The 19,796-nt window shown below is 38.6% G+C and overlaps 1 protein-coding gene across 6 annotated transcripts in view; it reads right to left on the reverse strand.

The window, feature by feature from the left end:
- DPF3 (double PHD fingers 3) overlaps positions 1 to 19,796 on the reverse strand; it is a 154,613-nt gene that overhangs the window by 44,307 nt on the left and 90,510 nt on the right. For 4 of the 6 annotated variants that reach the window (XM_053980881.1, XM_053980878.1, XM_053980882.1 and 1 more), the window contains exons 4-7: positions 14,269 to 14,396; positions 10,273 to 10,368; positions 9,209 to 9,247; positions 5,561 to 5,639 (exon numbers count right to left, since the gene is read on the reverse strand). In XM_053980881.1, coding sequence (XP_053836856.1) covers positions 5,561 to 5,639; positions 9,209 to 9,247; positions 10,273 to 10,368; positions 14,269 to 14,396 — 342 coding nt within the window. The remainder of the gene's footprint in view (positions 1 to 5,560; positions 5,640 to 9,208; positions 9,248 to 10,272; positions 10,369 to 14,268; positions 14,397 to 19,796) is intronic. The other 2 variants (XM_053980880.1, XM_053980883.1) reach the window with 1 other exon arrangement.

Consider the following 19,796-nt stretch of genomic DNA (forward strand, 5'->3'; position numbering starts at 1 on the left):
AGGAGTAAAATTAATATAAAATACTTCCCCTGTTAAAAAGGGTATTTGAAACCTATGACTTAAAATACTTCCTCATCAAATATCTAATGGCTGTGTTGCTGTCATTTTGAAATAGTTACACATTTGGTCCTTGGCAGCCTGTGAGCTGTGTTCCAGCCAGCTCTCCACATACATTTTGCACAATCTGTCACCAGTATGAGACAGAAGGAAACAATCCATGTTTTCAGTGGAAACAGAAAACTGGAGGAGTACATGCTGGGGTTTTTGGGGGGATTTTTTTGGTCACTGAATTTTGTCCCCCTCATTGTCTTTCTTTGCTTTGCCTCCTGTTCCTTCTGCTCAGCTGTGCTGTGTCAAATACTAAATCTTGAGTTAACTTCTGGCAGGCAGTCATTCCTCAGTTATCTTCCTGTCCTACCATTCATTCCACAGGAAAAAAAAACAAAAAAAAACCAAAAAAAAACCAACCAAACAAAAAAAACCACACACAAAAAAAAAAAAAAAAAAAAAACAAAACAAAACAAAAAAAAAAACACCCACCAACAAAAAAAGCCTGTCCTTGTTTTGCATTGGTTTGGTAATATATTCTCCCCATTAGAATTGTGTACAGACTCTGGCACATGTAGAGATCTCAAACATTAACAATGCATTTTGACCTCCACTGATAGAAAGACTTCACATTCGTCCCTCTTTGATCACTACTGTCACACTATACACCTGTAGCATAAGAGCAGCTATTTAGTAACCCATTCCATGGGGAATTTTCTGCAGGTAGAATACGGAGGTAAATAGTCTTTGTTTCAGTGCCCCCAGAGGACATGTCCCAGAATCTACCTGCTGTATTAAGATCACAGTAAATTTGGGCCCCAGTTCAAACCCCAAAACATGCGCCGCTCAACAATACAGCTGTGCCATTTCAATAAATGGGTTGCTAGCCAGAGCAAAGGAGAAAACAAATATTCTACATGAGCAGAAAATGTTCAACTGCCAGAGTCAACTCTGTTCCCCTCTTACCATGTGCTCTATTTAACATCTATGTTATTCAGTATTTATTTTTTTTTTAATGTCCTTACCTATCTAATCTTGTCTTTCTACCAATAATGTAGTCAATGGATGCCAAGAATAGCAGCTATGGAGGGAGAGTTGTTTGTTGAGTTCATCTGAACAAGCATCTTATTCTAGATCTTACTGCTTATCTATTTAGGGATTCACCAGAAAGGATAATACCAGATGATTACTGAATAACCTGTTAGGTCAGCCATCCCTGTGCCTCTCATGGATACACGTTGCTTAAATCCAGTTTCTAAAAGTAATTGTAAGTACATGTAAATCTATCAACCATTCTTCTTCAGAAATGCTTCTATCCTCAGAACAGCACATTTAACTTTGTTTTGGCCACTACTACTTTGGAGTAGTAAAAAAAAGGCCCTTTGGAGTTTTTCCACATGAAAGAAACAAGCTTAGTAGAAGAGCTGAAAAAAACACAGCTGAAAGAAGTCCCAGTAACTGTTTACAGACATAGAAGACATTGTTATCCCTTGAGAACAGTACAAAGACTGCTAGTCTTGGACTTCAGCAGAGAGAATGTAGGTTAATAACTAGAGAAACCTTAATTTTAAGTTCTTGAGGAAAGAATCAGCTTCTACAAAATACTACAAGATCAGTGTCTCTGGGTACATACAATGTTGCATTAGTCACTGATCCATCAGAGATCCTAGGAAGGTTTCAGTCAATGGTCATTTTGCACAAGGAGTGGATCTGAATGTACAGTTCAGTCTCAGAAGGACTACAAAAAAAAGGATATTATACAAATATAAGTTGCTATGCTAAAATAGGAGTTTATATGGGAATAAAACTAAAAGGAGACAAGGACATATTGGTAAAAGGAAAAGAAAGAAATAATTTCCTTTAGAGGTGGGCAAGGGAAATCTTCCATAGACAGAGGAACAGAAAACAAAGGTGGAAGTCTGTACATAGTCCCGCGTCTCCATGGGAACTTGAGAAGAATTAAAGCATAAAAGTGAGAAGGGGCAGTAGGAAAGTTAATTACTTGCAGAGATTCAGCAGAGAGTAACTTCTCTGGCTAAAGGAAGTAGACATTTGGATTCATGGAACTCAAGTGCTACAACTAATTGCAACTTTTAAACTAGATTACACATTTCTAGATAAAAATTCAGAGAAGGTTGTTCTTTTTAAAAAGTAGTAAGTAATGTATAATAAACACTATTAAAATAGTAGAAGGATTTTTAAGAAGACTGCTCGGTAGAAATAATGGTTCCCCAGCTGAATATTTGACAGTGAAATGCCATCAATTCCTATTAAACATATAGGTATTCATTTGTTCATTCACTCTGTCCCTCCTTTAAAAATCACATGCCCCATTCATCAGGAATGGTGGTGGTGGTTTACCTTCCACTTGCTTGACCTCAGAGGCTTTGCTTTGCTTTTCAAGCTCTACTTTCCACTCTTCTTTGAGGCACCTCCTGCCTCTCCTTGCCAGGTGTTCAAGCTACATTTGGGACTGCTCTCATACAGCTGCTAAGCCATTTGGCTACATTACCATTTGCAGTTTACACACATCTCCCACCAGGCTTGCCTGCCACTGCTGTTATTGAAGCTATCCCAAGAGATCTCAAGGCACTATCCAGTGCAACTGGTTGAAAATCTGACCACCAAGTTTTCTACTTGGTGATGTGATGAAACAATACATTTCATGATTATCCTAGCAATTTTATTGATGTTTTAATCAAATATTTTCTTCTAACTTCTACTACAGTATATGCTCAATAAAACCAGCTGAAGTATTTCAGGATATTTCATTCCACAAAACAGGCATCCAACCACCTCTTCTTAAAAACAGAGGAGGACAAAATATTTTGAGCTTTGAAAACCTTAACCACATAGAAATTGCATGTTTCCAGTCAGTTCTAATATTGGGACCAAGTTTAATACTGATGTAGTATTACGTGCCTCTTACATAAAAAGGCAGGTCTTTTCAGAGATAACATTGCTATTTTCTAGCACAAGGGGCAGTGCCACTGGGCATCACTCTTGCATCATCTTACTGACACACAGCCTAGTTTTTTTCCTAAAACCTTTTTCTAACTGATGAGATCTGTTGATATGTTCTTGTTTCCCATAAAGATGAATGTGTAAATATGATAAAAAGGGCAAAGTAGTTTTCAACCACAAATCTTTTTTTGTGCCCATGCAGTTTTATAAGAAAATTAATTTGATTTAGCTCTGTTTATGCTTTCTTCTCTCTGGCCATTTTCAAAACTGAAATATCAGGATACTTGCAGAAAAAGCAACCTGGAAGCAAATTAAATTAACTACAGAAAAAGCAAACTGTTGGCCCATTAAGCTAATTATTTATACTAATAACATGATTGAGGGAATAATGCTTTCCCAAACAGGAAATACATACACTGTTTCACCTGCACGTTTCCATGTAAAACAAATTTATCTGCCCAAAACATCTGCATAAGGAGTACTGCAAACCAATTTCTAACCAACCTGAATTAGATTGAGTTTTATCTATAAAAATATTCATCAAATAATTTCAAAGAAAAAAAATATTTTCAAGAAATCCACCCAAGCAGGATAATAGGCCAATTACTCATAATTAATTGTATGTCATGTTTGTATAGAAATTTAACAAGGGCAGGATATTCTTTAGGATGATGACATTACAACTGGGACAGTTCTTCCCTTCTGCTCTAAGCTCAGGTAAAAGAGTTCTGCTGCCATATAACCCTTTTATCAGCTATCTACAATGGAAAAGGAGAAGTCACTGTGCAAAGTCTGGAGTCCAAAATTCCTTATGACTTACCTGTAACTGTAAGTTTCCTAAAAGTGAAAGGTGGCAGCCAAATGAAATAAGAAAGTTTATATTTCCAACACTAAAGACTAAATTTATGCTCCAAAATGTAAGCCAAGGCAAATTCTGTCAATAAACAATGTATGAGAGTCTTGACTTCAGGCCAGATTTCTGCTGCCTGCTTTGGTATCTTCAATGTTTAATCTACTCTGTGCAAATCACTACTATGCATGTTGTGAGCTCTCGGTAAAATCCAAAAGCAGTGCAAGATCAGACAATATAGAGTCATTATGTTCAAAATTACTACCACTGACAAGTATCCTTAGATTTAGAAGGATGTTCCAGAAAAGAGATAAAGAAAGATATGCATATACCAGCAAAGGAAATCTGTGGATTTCAGCAAGATACATCTTGGGCTCTCACAGAAGTCTTAGAAGACACATTTTAGTTCTTCCAGTGCACTAGGACTGCTATTTAACCACAGCACAGGTCTTCTGACTCTTCATAACTTAAAGAGCTCTTCCTCCTTGACCATGTTTTTATCATGTGTCATGTCCCATTCATATGCAAGTCTTCCAGTTTCTGGGCATGTACTGGTCTCACCATACAAGAATACGATTTCATCACATGGAATATAGTTCTTATTCACCATGCAAGCTCCTTATTTCCTCACTTTTTAAAAATCAGCAGAAAATGCCCCCAAAGATTGACATAGCAAGAGTCATTATTTTAAGGTCGGTAACGTCGCAAGATAGGCAAATAATAGAAAAGGGGGTTCTAGTTGTCCTCAAAACCAGCTGTTTTGGATCACAGAATGAAGATCTACTATTCTCCTACTTCTATTAACTTTTTTTAGGTTATTGTCTTACAAGCTAGAAGGCACCTGGGAGCACAAATTACAATTGGATGTACACTCTAGAGTAAGGCTTAAGATGGGATTTCTCAAAAATATGTGGTTAAGAAAAGTGCCCTTCACAGAAATGAAGCAAAAAAGAATATCAAAAGAAGACGGAAGGCATCAAGGACTAGACTGAAAAAAAAACCCCAAACCATTGTGTAACAAATCTTGGACTCCTCACTCATACTGGGACTCTGGTACCCTCCTTCAGTGTTGACGTTGGGCTCTAGTGTAATTTTTCCGTTCAGAAAATGCCTTGCTTCACCTGCAGTCCAACTGCAAGATGCCAAACAGCAGGGCTATATTCAAAGGGAATACGTATCAAAACAAAGCATTCGAGATGTTATTTGTTTCTTAGAAGGGCTCAGCTTTTGATGATGCCACAAGACATCTGGTGAGGGATAAGACCTTCAAAATTTAGCCCAGTGAGATTTTAAAAGGACTGAAGGGAAGAGAATCACCAAATATATCAAGAGACACAACAAGGGTGAAGTACCTTTGTCGGAGATTTTTGAGTTATGCTTTTGTTTGTAACTATCTGAAACAGAGAAAGAAATAGAGGGTGAAACTTACATGGGGGAAAAGAAGACAAAAGGCAGAGAAGCCAGAAAAAGAGAAAGAAAAGATAAGAGATGATTTATTAAAGGGCAAAGGAAAGTGGAGTCTTGCCGAGAAATGAATTTTATTTCCTTCATGCAAAAACACCAAGAGCATCAGCAGCAGGTGGCAAACATGCAAGTCAGAGAGCAGCAGAATATTTTGCTGTAATATACGAAGCCCTGAGTGCACTGAGCTGGTAGGACCAGGCTGGAAGCAGAATAAGCTGTCTGGTTGCTACTTACTGTCACAAACATAGGGTTTGTCATGATCATCCTGGGAGGCAGCATCATTCCGTCTCCTGCCACCTCCAGATCCCCGAGCCTGCAAGGACAAGAGGAATGTTAGCATTATTCCATCACGCCTCAGGTCTCCTTGCACCCCACACCCTCCTATGAAAGATGTGCAGTATAAACTAAACAAATCCTCTGCTTCCATACAGGTTTCTCAAAGTGGTCTTGACCCTCCATCTCCTAAGATGTGCTCTATGTTAATGGACCTTGTAAAGCAATGGCCATCCTCTCCACAGATAGCTCAAACTGTTCATCCATTGCAGTAGGTCACTCGACATAGTCAGTCGAGTCTCATCACACATTCATTTCTGAAGATGTTCAAATACCTTGCTGAACTGAATATGAATGAATGAATAGATGAACAGGTGTTGAAGGATATATACAAACATTAAATCAGCCAGAAAACAGGCCCCAAATGAAAGAGAGGTCAAATTATTTCCTTCAGTATTTTCAAAGGAGCATTGTTTGTGTTGCTATGTTTTGTTTTCTAGCTGAAAAGCAGTGTTTTGAAATGGCCTTCTGGGACAAAGATACCATGGCTAATTATAAAATGGAGCTTTGGTCAGTTAGTGGAAAAGATTAGATAATGTGGCTACCTGCAATAACAGAAATTACCCAGAAATGTCTCTCTGCAGTTCTGTGTTCCTAAAATGGACTGAACTGGCAGCTATAGAAACTGAAAAACTTTGTTTCTCCACAGCACAGACTGTTCTGTCTTGAGCTCCAGGGGTGAGAGTGGAATTCAGCTTCAAAACTACTTGATCCTGACCCTTCTCAGCTGAGATGCCAACAAGGAAACAGCTCATATCTGTTCCAATGCTGGAGTTGTGATGTGAAACTGGGAACTGAGCCAAGGCCTTCAATTCTTTCATGTTCACTAATGTACAGTTTGTAAATGATAATAATTTTAGACTTGATCTTTGTTTGAGGAAGTGATCACAGGTGGATGGCTAAATAGTTCTTTATTAATTCTGCTAACTACTCTATTCCTGGAAAAAAATGACAGAATTGCTTCTGCTGCTTGTCTTATTAAGCTGTTCATATTTCTCACTCTAGACAAGGCCACCTGACTCAAATCCTGCAAGCCTTTTCATGTGAAAATAAGAAAAGGACAGAGCATTGTTAGGTAAAGCTGAAGAAGGTGTAGAAATCCTGAGAATATTTGCACCCAGCCATAAAGGGGCCATAGAAACTCCATCCCTCTTCTATGAGCTTGGAACAGAATTAGCACTATTAGAATTGTGTTCTGCTGGATATCTAAAGAGAAGTAATAAGGAACAGTTTTACACTGGCCTGACAAAGTCTGTCAAAACAGGGATTTATAAAAACTTCACATGTTATTTCCCTGGGATTGCGCAGGTCTAACTCTTAACACAGTCCCAAAGGAAAGACATGGATTTGCAGCTATCTGGATGGGGTAAATACTATTATGTATGACAAGGATAACTCTGCCTTCTGCAAAGACCTCTGTGCAGTCCAACACACATGTGCAGAGCAAGATTTGTAAGGGTGAACTGAAAAGCACTTTCACCCTAGAAATGGCCTCAGCAACAATTGTTTGGTAGAAGCTTCTTTACTGACCGTATCATACAAAATCATCTTACTAGTCTGCACTATTTTCTCTCTGACTGCCAGCTCTTTAAACCCCCTCTAGGCAATGAAATCAATCCCAGACTAGTTGTTTTCTTCCCTCACTACTGCTAAATGCGCTGCAAGCTGAATTTCAGTCCATGGCAGCTCCTCCACAACCCTCAACTCATCAGGGAGTCTTCGCATAGACAAGTGATTGGCCCTTATAAATATTTCTGCTGGTACCTGGATTAGGATCTAATTTCCCCATTTTACCAGCTGCATTGGCTTTTCAGGGCTATGAAAAAGATGTAAAGTCTTATATTTGTCACTAATCAGTAGCTCTGACTCTATTCACACACTGGAAACGTACCTGTTGAGTAAGAAGGTACTATTTTACATAGGTACATTTCAGAATATGATACTAATTTAAGGTTTGTTGCTCAGAATTTTGCTAGTCTTACAGCCAGCTATTCCCTTTCAAACTGTTCTCTACAGAAATGCAGGGGCACAGCATTCATGGCATGACCACATGTCAGATACACTTTTTCATGCAATGAACACAGAGGGGAAGATACTTCAAGTCAATGACTTTCAATGGGACTTGGGTTCCTAAATATGCTTGATGCCTTTGAAATTGTCCCACAGGATATCCAGCTGATGAGCAGACAGTCTGTGCAGGTACATCTGCACATCTCATATCTCCTAGAAAACTATACTGCCCAGCTCCTACCAAATTGACCCTGTTCAGCAAAAACACTAAAAATGTCCTTCTGTAGATCTACCTCTTCAGACTTCAGTGTCCTTCCTGTGTTCCCATGATTTCAGGGCTAGCCTTGAGGGGACAGGAAACCAAGCAGCTGCCCCAGAGGCACTAAACTGAATGCCCCACACTTGCTGTCTGTGCTCCAGGCTGTTGAATTCAGTCATCCACAGCTGCCTTTATTCTCCTGACAGGATGCAGCAAAGACTACAAGACTTGATGTGTGAGGCCTGGACCCAGGGCCCAGCAGCCTTGAAGCAGCCAGAGAGAGCAGCCAAAAAGACAGATGGAGAGTCCAGGATTAAAAATAAAATCATGCTGTAGGGAAAGGAACGGGCATGTGCAATTTGGAAAGTCCAGAGCAGTAATTCTGTTGCATTAATCCTGCATTTATGCTGTTAGTCATTCTCACTCCTCTGAATCCCCAAAGGTCACACTCCACAGGATTTTTTTTCTTATGCATGTCCTTCCCCTCTTCTGCCCTCTAAAAATACCCTAACCAAGTCCTTCCCAGAAACAAAGAGCAGCCCAGGTTTCATGTCACCTAATTTTAAATCCTTAGCCTCAATTCCCTATACTCAGTCAGGATAGAAAAGGGCTGCCTTTAGAAAACTGGCAAAGCCCTTGTGACCAGATGCAATTCAGGCTTACCAGTTTTCAACAGCTAGATAACCTGGCCCCAGTTTTGAAATCCTAATTTCTACCACATTTTGCTTTGGTTATTGATGCCATCAAATAAAATTTAAAATTGCTTGAAGTATGTGGCATTATTCAGACGTCTCTTTTTTTGCACAGAAAGAAGCCAGGGCACTAGCAGAGCAGGAGTTAGTTGCAAGAAAAAAGCAAGCAATCCTGATGCTCCTATAGTTAATAGGAGGCAAGTTCTAGGGCAGAAAATAAAACATAAATGTAAGCTTCAAAATGAATGGGACTTCTAGAACCCTCCAACTCCTTTCCTTACAGTAACAGAGAAAAAAATTCTGTACAGGGAAGCAAAATCTTGCATGTAACGCTAACTTCAGGACTTTGTACAGGTCTGGGATATATGAATACACCAAATCCTCTTCTCCTGAGCAGTAAATCTCTTCTAGCTCTTCACTCCCTTTCCCTCACCCTAACCAGCATGTGCAATTTATGTGAGAGCAACTTATTAGAAAAGAGTTGTTAGCCTGGAATATTAGTTGATTGCTACAGTCAAGCTTATGTGCATGTATTGATTCTATCTCCTGGTTTTGGTTACTGGTTCATACAAATTTTCTGAAACTTACATTTTTCTGGAAAATTTTTTTCCAGGTGGGGGTCTTTGGCTAAGAAAGAAAGAAAGAAAGAAACTGGTTCAGGTGATTTTGAGAATAAGGAAGATGAAATATATACTTATCCAATTATTAAAGTGCTTTGATCTTATATTAAAGGACTTAAGCTCCAAAATAAAGAGGAGCAGAAAACTGAAACAACATAACAACCAAAGAAGAAACCAAAAGAGAGGGTCTGATGCATAAGTACATTGCAAGTATTCAATGTGGTTTCATGTCTCTTATTCAAAAGCTATTATATTCTGCTCATTTGGCCTAAAATGTGGCCCTTCTTGCTTGACTTCTATAAACACATCAAAAGGTACATCTAGAGCTCCTGTGCCCCTGCAGCATCCACTGGAGCCAAAGAGAGATGAAAATGCTCAAAACTTCTGAGACTTGTGTTCACGTTTATTTAGATGCCTAGCTTACGGGCCCACAATTGAAAATGTTGATTCCAAGTTTAAAATGTTGGCCTCATTACTTAACTGGTACCCTGATGAATTGTGAAGACATCTTAGGTAAGAGAAGGGACACAGAGTCCCCTAAGGATAAAATATTGCCCTTTTCAAGCAAATGGAAGATTTGCCATGGGCTCAAGAGAGCCAGCATCAGCCACAAAATGCTACCCTGGAGAAAGCTGCAAAATTTATTAACACAGTTCAAGTTACTTTTATTAATACTTTTTTGGCTGTCATGACTGAATTTGCTGGTTTTCTTCAATTAGTAAAGGTTTTTTTTAAGGAGCATTGTAATAGTAGGGTGTTATCATAGTTATTACAGTTTACATTACAATTGTAAATACAACACTAAAATAAAATTCCCCCAAATTTTTACTCTCAAAATAGTCCTTTTCTTCCACAGCAAGTAAACAGAAAAATATTAAAAATCTATTACATATGACTGAAAATTACCTATAGTGTTATCCCTACCAAATATTCATGGATAAATACTTTGCATACATAATACACATAAGAAATATACACTAGAAAGCAGAGGTTTGCTTCCCTCCTTTCCATTCCAATCAACTCTCCACTTACCCGTCCTCTAGGCCTGTTCTTTCGTTTTGGAATATCTTCTTCCAAGTCTTCTTCCTCGTTCACTTCATCTGCATTTTCATCATTTTCTAAAACCCTCTGTGGTTGAACAATAAAGGAATGGTTAGAAGAAAAAAGGAGGACTCATACAACCAACTACTGCTCTTTGCCACAGTGACTGTGGGTTATTACAGTTAATATAAAGCCAAATGAGATCCCAGTACCCCTGCTGCTCTCTACCAAAGCAAAATTTGCTCTCTTTTCCACCCTAAGATCTCCAGGGGATTCCTACTAAAAAACTACTACTGATATCAGTCAACTATGATAAAAAGGTTCCTAAGAACAAATACTGGCAGCACTGAGCACCAATATTCCAAGACAACACAAATATTAGTATGCATAACTGCAGGCCCTGTCTGGGAACTTGTTTGCCTGGGATTTTTATTTTCATTTGTTGCAATTTAAATTGTTTTTTTCTTCTAATGTTGAGAGTGCACTTCAGGAATACAAAACCAGTAATTTTCTCCTTGTTAGCTCACCATCTTCCTTCTTTAGCAAAAATAGAAAAAATTCCTCCATGTATTCCAGAAGGGATCTAGAAAGCCATGTTTTTTAGGGCTTGCACCACAGGTACAACTCTAATCTGGAAGCAGGAAGTTTGTTGCATGAGAATGCTGAGGAATTACAGGTCTCATTGAGGTTAACAGCACCAACAGCAATAATTTGTTCAACTAATTATTATTAGGAACAATACTTCTTCAACTCACATAACTGTGAGATGCCCGGGCCAGGCAATTTCAATCTTTTAACTTGATCTTTTGAAATGTAACCTCTACAGAACCAAATACAGGCTGGCTGTCCTGCATGAAAACATGAACAAGTCAGACATCACATAGAAAAAGGCCAGACAAATCATCACAACACTAATGTGGGAAGAAGTCCCATTGAAATTCCCTCAACCCTTGGCATGTCTGCTAGAAATACAGAAATTGGCCCCAGCCCCTCCTGCCATTTATGGTGCTGTGCCATTTTGCAAGGGACTAATCTGGAATCACTAACTTATCTTCACCATGCCAACATTCATTTAAATTGCAGCCACGATGCAGATTCAAATAGTGACATTAAACTGATAGGAATGTTCTTCAGTCTTACTGTATTTGTCCCTTCTCTCTAATTTCTACTTAAAAACTATTTGAGAGCCAGCAGAGGGGGAACAGGAGCAAGTCAGTTTCTTTCTCTCCTTTCCACATACTTCAAGCACCAAATTCTGAATTTGTGGGAAAGAATGCAACAGAAATTTCACATTTCAAAATGTCTCTATTTAGAAGACCAGTTACAAAAGTTTATTCTTACTTTATCAGCTAAATTTCTAAGACTAATACTGGTCAGTGCATTACAAACAAGTTGTAGCACATGACAAGGACCAAGTCTTCATCTAATTTTTGCTTCTTCTATTTTTGAGTATCAGGAGGCTATTAATGAGCTCCAACCATCATGAAATACAATTTCACATAATACTGGAGGTACTAAATACTAGAGGGTGTAAAAGTTAAACAGGTTCCAGTTCTGCTTACATAAAATGTTTCTTCAAAATTCATACATTACATACTGCAAACATTAATTGAGTTCATCTTAGGACTGAAGTGCTTGAAAAATTTTGTACATGAGGAGACTGTAAGAATATATGTAAGAAAATAAGCAAACTTAATGATATGAGTTTGTATTTTTTCATTGCTTCATATCTTAAAGTATCTCAAAAAATCCTCAACAAAACAGGGACAACCACATCATATGTGGGAGGGGAAGCAGCTAATTTACAACAATAATACTACATGAGAGTTAAGAGAAATATTACAAACCACTTTCTTCCCTTAAAATTGAAGCATCAATTTAGGAAAGAGATAATATGTAACCAAGTGTGAATTTGGTGACACTGTCAGAGTAATTACTTTAATCCTTGATAGAAGGGGCATAACCTTTCTGCTACATGGTCAGAAGGCTACTCTAACTCTTCTCCAAATAATGGAGACACACATTCAATACCAATTTACTGTAGGGTAAAATTGTCAATCCTATTACATACCAACTGTACAGCAGGTCCCAATGCCTGCATCTATTTGGCAGGGGAACCCTTATGAGTTTTAGCAGAGTAACTTTTCTTTTCCTATTATGTCTTTCTAAAAGTTTCCCAGCCCTATATACTTTGGTGCAGCCAAGCACCAAGTCATCTTCTCCTGATAGATACTGGGAATTTGGGAGGGTGGCAAGTGGCTGAGTCTGAGGTGGGAATTACAATGATGTCTATCCCACCTGCTCACTCTCACCACCATTGAGGCTGGGCCCTTTGGAGTTACAGCACAGACAAGTATGCAAAGGAACAAAAGAGAGATTTGCATTCCCTTTTTTTGTCATACTGATAAAGGCACTGATTGTGATTTTCATCTGGTGCAGTCTAGCTGCCAGGTGCCAAAGTACACACTAGAAGCTGCCTACTAGTGAAGGCTTTGGCAATCATTGTTCTACAGACTGAATCCAGATAAGCTATGCTTGCATAAAATAAAGCAGCAAGACATGCCTTTTGCATCTGTTCTGATGAAACTAGCATCCAGTTGACAGGTCACAGCTACAGCAGTTTAGCTAAAAATCTGTTCTGTTTTTTTGCACCCCCCCCCTGCTCTGCAATGCCTGGATTTATGTCACTTCCACCATCTCTGAGGTCTCTTTCCTCAGACTGCTGCTGGGGATAATTTGGGAGCTCAGATCACACAGCAACATTCAAAGGCACTTGTCAATTTCATAAGGATGCTGCACCATGACTTCTTGTGACCTTGAAATCAGGGAAAAACAGCCCTGTGGTAAGACCCAGATATACTACTAAAAAAGCAAACAGAGCAGGGCTCATGCCAAGCTTTTCCCCAGTCCATAAGCATGGCATGCTTCCTCTTTGATGGTGCTCTTTTACCTGTGCAACTGGGAATGAGCGACCCAATTGTGCTGCCCTTACCTGTGTAAAATTCCTAACAAATGCAGCAGTAGGACTGAACTTCAGGTAATACAGATTTGATGTTTACATTTTTTGTTTCATTTCACATGGGACTGACCCCTCAAATTTTTACTACTTTGAGGTATAGATGCAACATTTTGTATCTCACCCAAAATTACCAAGTTTGACACATTGCTAATAACTCTCACTAAAAATCCCTAAAAAGACTCACGCCACAATGGTGTTTTGGCATCACCAAAGATGTGCTGCTGTGGGAGAGGCCCACTTTCCCAGTGATTTAAGATGTTTTAAAAGTGACATGGACTTATACAAGAACCCTTTATATTAGCTGAATTCCTTCTATAACAAACCTGCAATTGTGTTGTGGCTTTTAATTGTTGCAGAATGAAATGAAATCCTGACAATTTTCAAACCATAATGCATGTGAAGAGGCAATATTTCTCATACTGCATCACTAATAATAATTGAAATAGTTAAGATTATATTTTTAAGAAATTTGTTTTTCTTGTATACCTCCAGAAGGCTACCTACTATAAAAAAAAAAAAAAAAAAAAAAAAAAAAAAAAAAAAAAAAAAAACAAAAAAAAAACAGGCAAAGCAATGACATGTTTTAGTCTACAGCAGCTGTGAATCCCAATTGAAATCCGTGAAACTCACTTTAAATGTGAACCATTAAAAGTCAGTTTATAGTTGGGACCCACCTCAGCTTCCCAGTTTTTTTATGTAATTATCTCATAGTGCTGCAAAATAAATTTGAACACAGGACCTGTGCAGAACAGTCAAACAACAAAGTTTCTTGTGACAAGAGAAGCGTGCGAGATACTTGATATCATTTTGAGCATCACAGTGTAGCAAAAAGGTTTGATAACATTTTGGCAGTAGAATGACACAACTATCAACAGATACACTGTTTTGCCACAGGACAAAAGACTGTTAGACTTAGAGACAAATTGTAAAATCCAGCCCTGATGTCAGAGCATAGGGCTCTCCTTTACCTGGATTTCTTGTATAGTGTCTTCCTCTTTAGTGTCTGTTTTTTTCTCTATTGCCTCTCCACGCAGCAAAGCTTCCAGAGTTGTACTTTCTGAGGTGAACCCATCTTTCTTCAGAGGCAGATCAACTTCTGAAAAACAAAACACACTCACTGTGTGTCTCACCCAAAGGGCTAACAAGAAGGACAGAGATGTCAAGCAGATGATGAACAGACTTTCAAACTTGTCTGGAAGGGGAGCTCTTCAAGTTCATTTAACCACTAAGAAACTCCATTTATTATTAATTTCTATCCTACTGAAAACCTGGTATCTTTTCATTTGCTGTGCTTGTTTACAGGAAAAAAGGGCTAGATATATTTTATCAGGAGGAAATAAATGGGGGGAAAATCTTTCTTCTTTGTGTAAACTTCCTATGCTTTAAATAAAGAACAAAATCATGACTTTTTAAGATACTGAAATAACAAATATGAAGAATCTGATCTCCTGAAGAAGAAAAGTAGTTTAATGCAATTTAGCATCTGGCACGGTTTATATAGCACAGCTTCAATCCTCATTCTCCTACACCAGGGCATGTTCCACGTTTGGGAAAACAGAAAGCTTGTGTGGGAGGCCAGTGCTGAGACCTTACATTGAAAAACAGAGACGTGTCTTGAGTTTTCCTGTAATACTGACTAGATAAAATCTCCGGTTGGCTCTAGCTGGCAATACCAGCAAAGAAACACAGTTATGAGTGCAGAATCTTGCTTATAAAGTGGGACAACACCCAGTCACTGCAGGAAGAGCCACAGGCTGGCTTGGAAACAGGCTGGAGACAGAGCTCCAAAGACACTGGATTTATGAGGATGTTTGATGCTACTTGCTGGAGATGTGAAGGAACAGAGCCTTATTCTCCTTTCAAATGCTGCCACTAGATTATGAGGCAGTGCAGCAGACAGGCAAATACAGCATGTTAACTTCAGCAAGGTGTTAAAATATACCTGGGAAATAATCCAGTTTTCCTTGTAGACCCAAGCCTCTACCCCACTCATACAGGGGCTCATTTAGAGCAATCCCCTAGCATGGAAACATCCTGCACATGTCTTTACCTGACACTGCCAGGTACGGATTTCTAAAGTAGTCCTTCCCTTCTAAAATGAATTCTTTTCTCTAGACCAGTATATTTACAAGTAATAATGTACAAGAATGATGCTTACAAATCAGCATCTGGTGTCCTTAATTCATAGTTCTGTCTACTTATGCTTTAAGAACTATGTTTTGTTCCCCAGTCTGCCTGAAGCTCCCTGCCTTTCTATCACAATGAGCTGTAAATTCTGCAGGGCAGAAATTCATGTGTTTTTAAAGTCCCAAATCACTCCTGCAAACCAAATAATGAATGAGCACTTCCACCTGGGACAGTAAAGTATAATCTGTTTCTTGGGGGCAGTTGCATCCCAGGAATATGTTTGTTCTATATATGAAAAACTTAGTTATCAAATGATTCAGCGTCCCTGATCTGTACTTCTACAATGTACTTGCTACAGTCTTCTGAAGCGGGAAAACATTGCTCAGCCAACAACCACAGAAAATCCAGCAGAAATTCCAGAAAAAGCTGTTCTATTCATGGAGGGAAAGGCTGAGTCTAAGCCATGCAGAAAAACCAAACCACTGGGATTTTAAAGGAAACTCCCAGGACAACCCACACAATGGGATGGGGTCAACTGTGAATTGATCCCCCTTCTCATCACAAGGAGCTCTATTCAATCAGACCTCTGTTTTCAGCATTAAGCTCTGCATAAGCATCCCATTATGGCCCCTTCCCCAACTTCTTGAGTTGAGTTTTATAGCTTGAGCTATAAAAAAGGCAGAGAAGTCAAAAGAGAATCATGCAGATTGAATTTCCCTGTATGAATGCCTAGTACCTCCCTCTGGATCCAGACGTTTCAATAGAAAGAAGAGATTTTTGATGTAATTTATGTGCAAATCCCAATGCTTGAATCTGTAGTCACTGAGGAACCTCCATAATCATCTCTGGATGGGTGCTTGGCATGGGTTCAAAGTCTTGTGCTTAGGTGCAAAAGGGCATTTGCTCTGTATTTAGAACCTTGAGGGACTGCAAACCCCAAGGGATCATCATACATTCAGCAAGCAAAGAAGCTTCAAGCAAGCTCAAGGGCATTGGAAACAAATATGTCCCCACTGTGACAAGCTATGCCTGTCTCTGGATACCAGTACATTCAGCAAATGCGTGCATTAGAAAAGGAAATGAGCAAGGAAAGGCTGAGGGATAAGTAGAACATCTATGAAGGAGGAACTACTCTCCATTTCCAGAGATATCAAAAACTAAGTTTGAAAAGAGGGAAAGGTAGGTTTTAAGGTCAACACAGGCAGCTGTCTTTAGTAGGCATGCATGTTCTGTGTGGCACTGCTACTTCCCAAGAACAACACTCCAGGAGGACTTTTCATCCAAAACTCTCAGAGCATTTTCTAATTACTAAATTTAACATCCCGCTGACAAGGCGTTGTAAGGTAATATTTTTATTCACAGTTGATGGGGAGACTGAATCACCAAGAAGTTAAGTGAGTGAGCTGGGCATCCAGTGAAAATAAACTCAGTGTCTGTCTCCCATTTTCCTACTAAGCTGACTGCCATTCAGCTCTTTCATTTTCTTCTCCACTGGTAGCTTCTATGAACGTACTTTAATTCCTAAATAGCTCTAGAAGGTGGGAAAAAGCAGACACTATCTTATCTGGAATGTAAAGTCTACAGCATAAAAACCTTCAGAGGTCCAAAGACAACACCTTGTAATGAATTCGGTCTTTGTAATAAATTCAGTCCTTCCTGAAGATGGTTAGTCTGTAAAGGGTACAGAAATGAAGACGGGAAATTATGTTTCCAAACTAGTTTTTGAATCCCTAGAGATGAAAGTCTTCTAAAATTGAAAAGATAGTTCAGTTAACCTACAGAAATAGTTAAACACTACCAGGGATCATTAAATTAATTTCACTAGATCCCTTATGTTCTCTTTCCCATTTAACTATCCGTGATTTTCCCACAAAAGCAAGAGAAGTATCTTTCATTCTTATTCCAGTACCCTAAAGAAAACTGAGGAGTCAACTCAAAAACTGAAATTTAGTTTTCATGTGAAAGATCAAGGCCTTCCCCATACTATGGGAGCTGCTGTTTGGAACTAAGGCGGGGTCTGTTCCACTCACTGTCCTGCTTATGAAGGTACCAGACAGTGACTGAAGCTTCAAACAAGGCCAGAGGGAGACTCTTCTAGGCTTAAGAAATTAAGCTGTGACCCTGTGCTTGCTTCTGCTTTGATATTGCTCATTCCACACTATGCAGTCACCTCTCATGCTACTGTAGAAGCTTTGAGAGAAATGCAAAAGAACTTACCTACCTTAATACTGTGTTTCATGCTGAGAGATAAATGCAGTATCCCTTATACTTACCCTAAATCTGGCTCTTCTGAAAATACACAGAATAGCCCAGCCCTTTCTGAATTTTTGATCCACTTTTACCTCGATGTTTTCCCACCTGATAGAGTTCAACAATTTAACTATGGTTTGAAAGAAGGAGTGTTTCACTTCTATTGCCCGCCCCCTTGTTCTTTCTAGGGAAAATAGAAGTTCTTGACCAAAATTTTTGTAATTTCTTTTAATTCCTCTCCTTTCAAGGATAAACAGTCACAATCTTTTCTATTACTCTGCTGTGGGAAGTTTTCCGTATGGTCCTGACAAACCTCTCTGAACTTTCTCTTATTGTACACCAGTCTTCCCAAGATACTGCATCTGGCATTTTCAGATGAAACCACATCCCCCATTTAAACAAATGAATGATGGTATTCTTTAGATTACTCCTCAGGCTGTGTCTTTCAATGGCCAAGTTACCTATTAAGCAGAAGAATTAGGACTCTTGTAATGGGGACAAGAACTTCCCATAAGGAATACATTCAAACACTCAGGTACCATATTATAATGCCCATCCCTCTGCCCACTCCCCAAGCACATTCACCTCTCCCCAGAGTTTTCTGCACAGACCTTCCTGGCCATGATTGCTCTCAATAACTTCATGGTATGTGGAAATCTTTGTAGTTGACAAGGTATTCCCACTCTTCAGCTTGTTCATTAGTGTATTATACAACACAGGACCAAGCACTAAACCTTGATGCACCAGCTGGAAGTCTTTATCTACAGTGGAAGTTCTTTCTTCTACAATCTTTTATTTCAAAAGTTTTGATCCAAGACAATTCTCAGTTTCTCTTTGGAGACACACCAAAGGTATTCAGAAAGTTTAAGAAAATTGTCAACCTCCCTACCTATTAGTTTTTTTACATATCATGTAAAGAATTTTAAGAAAGTAGTGAGGCTTGCTTTTCTTTGTTAGGAAAAATGTACTTGGTTAGAAACTCCTATATCATCATTTCCCAGGTGCTTTACTGCTTATATGTAATTACTGTTTCAATCCATTTCTCAGATGTTCATGTAGAATTTATGTGTCTTTAAATCTTTGAACCACATCCAAATCCTTTTTAGATATAGGTAATAGCATTTGCTACCCACTAATTGTTCTACATTCATTGTAACTTCTAGTTTGTATCACAAGCTCTTCTTCAAACATTACAATTTCAGAGAACATAATCTTTATTACAAGTAATAACTACCAGTAAAGTCACTATAATTAAAAGCTTACTCTTTAATATGAGAATTTAAAGAAGGTTTGTAGAAAAATTTCCTTTTGATTAGTACCACAGATACAATAGCACATGATTAATGTAGGAGATACAAGAACTAGTTGGAACTACACAAAATGGAAATGTCAAATCAACAAAAATCATCAATGAAAAAAAAGGTTATTTAAGAATTCTTCCTGTTTTAGTAAACCATTGTATTCTTGGTGTCACAGCTAAATATTGTGCATATATTATAATTCAAATGTGTGTGTGTGTGTGTGTGCATATAATTATAATTTATGTTTCTTAACTTGGCAGAGTCCCTTTCATAGTGATTAAATTAACATGGTTATTTCTGCTTACCAGCTCAGTGCAGCAACTTCTCTATTTATTAAGGTCCTGAGATTGCAGTGGTAGAATCTGAACAAGCACCCATGCCAGTATCATTCCTGTATCTGTTTTCTATTGAACTGCTGCCTCCAAATGAAGCACATTTTCACAAATCCCGCAAAAATTGTGGGCTTTTTCAAGTTTCAATTTGCCAAAATAGCAAAATGGCTGCAAATTCCTGTCCTTAAATAAGCTACATTTGGTTTACAACGCATTGAGTTAAGCAACTTTTCAGTGTCTCTTTGAAACATAAATTAAAAACAATCATCCCTTTTTCTATACAGTGCAATGTATTTGTTTTACAATGGATCATTTCCATCTCCACAGTAGCAGCTGCCACCCAAACCATCATCTCTGTGCACTCGTAAGCAGCTCCATTTCCAGTTCTAATTGGGAACAGAGATACTTATTGGGTGAGTTCCAGCATGATCTATCACGCCAGAGACAGCTACTATGCAAACCAAAGCAATCCGGCTTCCAAAACCC

This window comes from Vidua macroura, chromosome 6 (genome assembly GCF_024509145.1).
Source record: "Vidua macroura isolate BioBank_ID:100142 chromosome 6, ASM2450914v1, whole genome shotgun sequence".
Taxonomy (NCBI): Eukaryota; Metazoa; Chordata; class Aves; order Passeriformes; family Viduidae; genus Vidua; species Vidua macroura.